Source organism: Bos indicus, chromosome 1 (assembly GCF_029378745.1).
Source record: "Bos indicus isolate NIAB-ARS_2022 breed Sahiwal x Tharparkar chromosome 1, NIAB-ARS_B.indTharparkar_mat_pri_1.0, whole genome shotgun sequence".
NCBI lineage: Eukaryota > Metazoa > Chordata > Mammalia > Artiodactyla > Bovidae > Bos > Bos indicus.
This window is the reverse complement of record NC_091760.1, coordinates 12,270,794-12,278,028: the sequence shown is the minus strand read 5'-3', so window position 1 is coordinate 12,278,028 and position 7,235 is coordinate 12,270,794. Positions and strand designations below refer to the sequence as shown.

Here is a 7,235-nt window from a genome sequence, read left to right as displayed (position 1 = left end):
CCACTTGATAGTTGAAAGGAAGGGGTTACATGCAGAGACAGTACAGCCAGCTCTGACAACCATCTTGGAATCGGTCATTGGCGATCTGACCAGGATCATCTTTATTGTTTTAAGTACAGTTAATCTTCAGTTCCAGGGTCAATTTGTTCCCATTTCTTTGAGGCCAGCTCTCAGAGTCTTGGCTGTTTATGTCGTGGCTACAGTCTGGTAATCATGTAGTTGACTTCTTCCACCTGGTGGGTGTTCTCGGGATTTATAAGACAGCTCACTGAATATGGCTCAGAATATTATCTATAAGCTCTTGAAGAGGAACTAAAGGTCCTTGACATTGCTTAATAACTAAGCTGCAATTATTTAATCTTTTTCAACTGTTTTCCTTTGTTTCTGTATTGTCTCTGATTAAACTTTTTCTTTTTTTTTTGTATAAAAGATTAAATTTATTGGTCTTTTTAGGGAATTTGATGCATCATTGGTATATTACAACTGAGCCATTAATCTTGTAGCTTCATCAACATTAACTGTTACATTTTCATGACACTGCTGAGGTACCAGTTGTTTCTGCAGAGGTTCAAGGGAAAGGCCTTTTGAGAAGTTTGCCAGTTCCTTCTGTATATCTATAAAAGCTTTATTCACTCTGTTAACTTGTTCATCATTCACAATGTTTATCTTCTTAAGATTAATGGTAACTGGTTTTGCTTTATTTTTAACCTTAAAGCTTTTTTGGCTGGCTATGTGGAATACATTCCTGGACTTCTGCCCTCTTAGTTTGTTCTTGGCCATTGTCTCTCACCAGGCCTCCGACACCCTCGTATAGCCTCTCAGGTTCCAGGTAATGCCATCTGCCTAAACTTTGTCTTTGGCTAAAGATTTTCCAAAGACAAAAGGTAGGTGGAGGGCATGGGGATCAAGCAACATAAGGTCCTGCTTCATTTCAAAATGAGTGTTCATGTGCCCTATAAGTAGCTGGACAGTTATTTTTATAATTATCATTTGAGGGGAAAGAAAGAATGCTACTTGTTTCTAAGTATTTTATCTTGCTAAAATTACTAATCACAATCTATTTTATATTCACTGAAAGTTTCCTATGGGGATGAATTTAAACTCTACTTAAATCACTTTTGTATAAACCATACAAATGACTCTAATATTAGAAAATATCTGAAGATTATATTGCAACTGTATAAGATCAAAACTTTCAGGAAATTTGAGTTATTTAAATTTTGCAAATTTATTTTGACATTATTATTATTACAGTAATAATATAAGTATAAGATATAATAATATAAGTATATATTATACTATATAAAGTATATACAATATAATATTTATATATTATAAAATATATAAAGTATATATTATAATATAATATAATAAAATAATATAAGTATGATATATTTATCATCTTATATATTTCTTGTTTGATCCTTTCTCCTGTGTTACCTATGCTAAATATCATTTATTCACAGATTATTATAACTTTTTTGCTTGAATACTATGAAGTTTCAGAATTGGTATTACAAAAATATAACTCAAATAATAACAGGGTTTCAATTTTTTGAAAACTGACGTTTTTACCCACATTTAAAAATCTCCGTGAATAAAATGTGTCTTTTGCTTGAGGTGAATTCTTCCTACACTTTCTCCTTGCTTGCTATTTCAAAATGACTTAATTGGTACACTCTTGCAAAGAAGCCCACTGGGAAAAGTGCTCACACATACATTTCTTTAAAAGCATCCAAGGATCTTGATCGTTATACTAAATCTAGATTACGCAAAAGAAGTGGATAACATGATATAAAATAGACAAATTTAGCTTGCTGATAGAGTATGTTTATAGAGAGAGAATACCTTCATTCAACTTCTTTCTGAACTTCCTTTCTGCCAAATGATTACCTGTTTTCTTTATATCATTCATCTAGCACACACAGGGCACTTTAACAATAGTAAAAGAGACCCAGATAAGCAAGTGGCAAATAAAGCAAATCATCCCTATTCTATACTTCACTTGACTCTGTAGTTTTATTCAAATTTATCTCAAAGTGACCTATTACAGGAACTGATGGGGTGCCTTTCAGTGCATAAACAGCCATTGAAGCAATATAACAATATTTCCTAATCACACTGGCAAGTGTCAGCTAACACCTTATGATGGAAAAGCAATCTGATTCAATGGATGCTGGGGACAAAGTAAAAATAGGGAGACGTGAGTAAAAACACTACAGAGCCAAGATGAATCAGACATGGGATTACAAGATTGATTCTGCTGTCTTATGAAAAAGCATCTAGATGTCTTAAGAGCAAAAGAAATTGGGTCTCTGTATCCCAACTCTGTAGCTTTCCCAGGAAAATTAAGTACAACCAAGTTCAGTGATATTTATTAGCCTAAATGTTCTTACTCATTTCTTCAGAGAAAATGGAAATCCAGCATATCTAATGAAAAACATTTTGTTCATGATAATATTTATTTCACAAATTACTTAAATTTCAAAGCAAGAATATATAGTGCCTTGCTTTAAAATATTGCATGGCATAGCATTGTAAAATGTATACAATGAAAAAATAAAGTCATAAAAATTATATATAATTTTTATATATAATAATAATAAATAAATAAATAATAAATAAATAATAAACATAATAAATTGTTTATAATGCTACACTTTAGAAATTTTTAAATTATGTGCATGGATGCTAAGTTGCTTCAGTTGTGTCCTACTCTGTGCAACCCTGTGAACTGCAGCCTGCCAGGCTCCTCTGTCCATGGGATTCTCCAGGCAAGAATACTGGAATGGGTTGCCATGCCCTCCTCCAGGGGCTCTCCTGACCTAGGAATTGAACTCAAGTTCTTATATCTACTCTTACTGGCAGGTAGTGTCTTTACCAGTAGAACCACCTGGGAAGCCCTTAAATTATGTAGAATGGTTTAATTTTAAAATAGGATGGTATCATTATTGTTATCAGAAAAGCAACATGGTATCCATTATATTATAGTAACTCTACCTCTGAATGATGTTATAAACCTTATGATGCTGAGTTTTATTTTCATTTCTCTCTTTAGATAATTACCTCTACTAGCTTGCAAATAACCCACTCCAGTACTCTTGCCTGGAAAATCCCATGGATGGAGGAGCCTGGTAGGCTGCAGTCCATGGGGTCGTGAAGAGTCAGACACAACTGAGAGACTTCCCTTTCACTTTTCACTTTCATGCATTGGAGAAGGAAATGGCAACCCACTCCGGTGTTCTTGCCTGGAGAATCCCAGGGACGGGGGAGCCTGGTGGGCTGCCGTCTATGGGGTCGCACAGAGTCAGACACGACTGAAGCGACTTAGCAGCAGCAGCAGCAGCTTGCAAATGAAGAGATCTGCTGTTCCTACTAACATGCTAGAGATTATACAAGCTAAGTGTGAAATATCACATATAAATAATATTGTGGTGCAGTCTTCAATAGTGATTTATTTTTCACCTATGAAAGTTTATCCATAGTTCTAAAAAACATAATTAAAGTGAAAGTACTGGTCATTTAGTCATGTCTGACTCTTTGAGACAACATGGGTTGTAGCCCGCCAGGTTCCTCTGTCCGTGGAATTCTCCAGATGTGAATACTGAACTGGGTTGCCCTTATCTTCTTCAGCGGAATCTTTGTGATCCAGGGATGGAACCCAGGTCTCCTCCACTGCAGGCAGATTCTTTATCCTCCAAGTCACCTGGGAAGCCCATTCTTGCCATGTTGATTTTGTTTTGAGTCATTTAGAAGCTTCTAATTCTATGTTTAGGGCTTGCCTACTACAATCATCTACCCCAAATCCACTACCTTCGTGTTTATCATTTTGCACTCATCTGCTAGCCAGTATCTGCCTTTCTGTCTTCTAGGTACATGTATTAGCCTCTGAACAATTAGGCATATGTCAGTCAGAGCCTTTGAATAATTTGGAACATTTCCCATTAGATATGCACAAGAGTCACTTTCTCTCAATATCATGAGGTCTTGACCCAAATATCTTATCAATGAAACTGTGCAGAACCACTCTAAACTCCAACTCCTGATTTGTTATATCCTTTCCATGGCCATTTTTTTTCTCAAGTGTTGGTCATCATCTGACATATTATATATTCTATTTATTTGTATTTCATCTACCTTTCCATCATTGGAATGTATATTTCATTAGTGCAAGGATTTTTGAATGTTTTTTAAATGCTTTATCACCAATGTCAAGGACACATAGATGGCACTCAATAAATACTTGTTGAGTGAATGCATTATGGAAGCAAGCTATTTGAACTGGAGAATAAATAGTGCATTATTTAAATTATTAATATTACTTTCATATAATTTTGTGAGGTAGGTAAAATTGGGACAACAATGCTCATTCTGTAGCTGAGGAAAAGAAGCATAGAAAGATTCACAGAATTTCCTAGATCAGAACCTGGTCTCAAATCCTTCAAACTTGTCAAAAATATTAGATTCTTATTACTTGTATAACAAATTACTATAAACTTAGTGGCTTAAAACAACACAAATTTATATTTCTGGGAGGTTAAAGTCCAAAGGGGATCCATAAACTAAAATCAGATGTCAGCAGTCTGTGTTTCTTCTTGAGGTTCTAGAGGAGAATCTGTGTCTTTGACTTTTCTGGCCTCTATAGACTGCCTGCATTTCTTAGCTTATGTCCCCTCCATATCTGTATGATTCCAGCTTCTGCTTCCTTGTTCACATCTCCTTCTCTGAGTCTTCTCTCTTTTGACACTTGCGTTTATATTGGACTACATGTAGATAATTCAGGCTTTCCCTGGTGACTCAGACAGTAAACATCTGCCTTAAATATGGGAGACTTGGGTTTGATCCCTGGGTTGGGAAGATCCCCTGGAGAAGGAAATGGCACCCCACTCCAGTACTCTCGCCTGGAAAATCCCATGGATGGAGGAGCCTGGTAGGCTATAGTCCATGGGGTCTGAAATAGTCGGACACGACTGAGCAACTTCACTTCATTTATAGATAATTCAGTATAATCTCTACAATGCAAGATCCTTAATCATTTCTACAAAGTCTGTCTTGCCAGGTAAGGTAGCGTATTTCTAGGAATTATTTTAGGAATTAAGAAGTTACCTTCTTTGAAGGGCCATTATTCTGCCTACCAATATTCAGCTTACTGTATGAGAATTGTAATATCAAGTACTCTATATCATATCATGACTGTAATATTGTAAATTGTGTTCATTTTTCCTAGAGGTTTTAAATTCCTTAACTTTGATTAAAAATTCATTTCCGAAGTTGTTAATCTGCATCTTAACTGCAAGATTATTTTCCGTTACTAGCATCTTCGAGATGTATAATATACTGAGTTGATTTTGTCTTTTCTTTGGGTTCTAATTATTTAAAGTAATTATGCAAATTAATCATTAATTGAAATAACTGTTTTAGTCACATGCTGTCTTATAGCATTTTCCCCCATACTGATTAAAATAGACTTTTTATGTAAAGCTTCTGAAACCTCCAATATATTTGATTTTCTTCAAAGCTTAATATAAACTATTTAAATTTAAACAGGAAAGAAGATATGCTTTATTAGAGACATTACAGAACCTGGAAATTTTCTCATTAAAATTTGATCTGTAAAGAAATGAGTGCTTATGTCAAAAACCAATCACTTCTCTAAATCATAATTAGGAACTTTGAAAGTCAAAACTTTTATGTTCTACCTTTAACATTTCATTTTCCCAAAATAACCATTGATAAATACAATCATAGCTATGTTAACATACATTTGATATATATTAGATTTAAACAGAAAAACAAGTTAACTCTTCTTTTGGCACTTAGAAATACTGTCACCACAGTGAGCAAGCTGTTTGTGCTTGCTCAGAGCTTGTGCTTTTAGTGATTCTGTGCTACACTGATCATCACAAATAAAAATGAGATTAAAAAATTAGATTATTCATTTTAAATAGGCACAAATTCAAATTAAAAATTACTATTGTAGTTCAAGAAATATGTAAGGTGAAGTAAAATACACTGATACTGAAATTGAAGTAGGTAGATGTAGAAGATTTACTCTTCACAATGACTAAACAAAAAATATTTTTGTAAGGCAAATTAAAAGCTATTAACCCAAACTGATTCTTGAAGTAATTCATGACAAAAAAACAAAATATAGAACACTACTATATTGAAATAAAGTAATTGAAATATTCTAATTACATTGCACATCCATAGAACAACTTTTATGAGTAAGATACTCAGAAAGACTTACTTTTATCAAATATTTTTTTAAGTGCCAGTCACTGGTTTAAATCTTCTGACTATATTAACTACTTAATTCCCTAATGTTACACTCAACAGTGAAAACTGAGTGTCTCAACCTATGTTTGTGATTGCCTATTGGTTATAAATGAGATTGTTACTATTCACAATACGAATCAATGATGTTGTCTACTCCACTCCCACTGCACACCTGTTTCACGACATTGACAACTTACAAATATTTGAAAGTTGCCCTTGATTTCCATATATTTCATATTAGACAAGAAAGAAATGAATCTGTAATCCTCTGTGAAGTAATTTGGAATTGGATTTGCTGATTGAAACAAAAATAACAATTTCAAGATTTGATAAAAGAAGACATTGGCAATTTGTTTTGGTTAAAACAAGAAGCAGAAATATGTCTTTGGATATAAAGCACATGATCTACTATAAGTTTAAGCACTTAACAATTTGCTTTTGTGAAAAAATTAAAATAGAAGGGTTTTTTTTAATTATGGCTGTTTTAATATATTCCTAAAATTGCATACTACTATAGCAGAAGATGATTTATTGCTAGTATGTTGAATATAATTGTACTTTCTTGCCAAAATCCAAATAATTCATAATAACAACTTTGAATGTATGGAACATTAATCAGGAAATCAGTTGTGGAGGAAGTGCTACCTCAGGAGCCAAGATGAAAGGGAGGTCTAAGAAGAAATTGACTTGGAGACACTTAATTACAGACAAACCATCTAGTTTATTTCCATTCATATATTAGCATAACATTTTGTTGAATTCATGCATTTTTCACACACCTGTATCCTTACTCACCCAAGGTGGCATTTGCCCTTTATTCTCTGATTCTGATTTTAAAATGCTTAAGGACAATAAATAGAATGTAAGAGTTGGACCATAAAGAAGGCTGAGCACTGAAGAATTGATACTTTTGAACTGTGGTGTTAGAGAAGACTCTTGAGAGTCTCTTGGACTGT

The 7,235-nt window shown here is 33.8% G+C and overlaps 1 protein-coding gene across 1 annotated transcript; it reads right to left on the bottom strand.

Moving 5' to 3' along the window:
- Positions 1 to 405: 405 nt before the first annotated feature.
- On the bottom strand, positions 406 to 852 carry LOC109563848 (ribosomal biogenesis factor-like). The gene has a single exon (XM_070774987.1). It carries the CDS (start codon positions 778 to 780, stop codon positions 478 to 480), a length of 303 nt encoding a protein of 100 aa, XP_070631088.1. The 5' UTR covers positions 781 to 852; the 3' UTR covers positions 406 to 477.
- Positions 853 to 7,235: the final 6,383 nt, after the last annotated feature.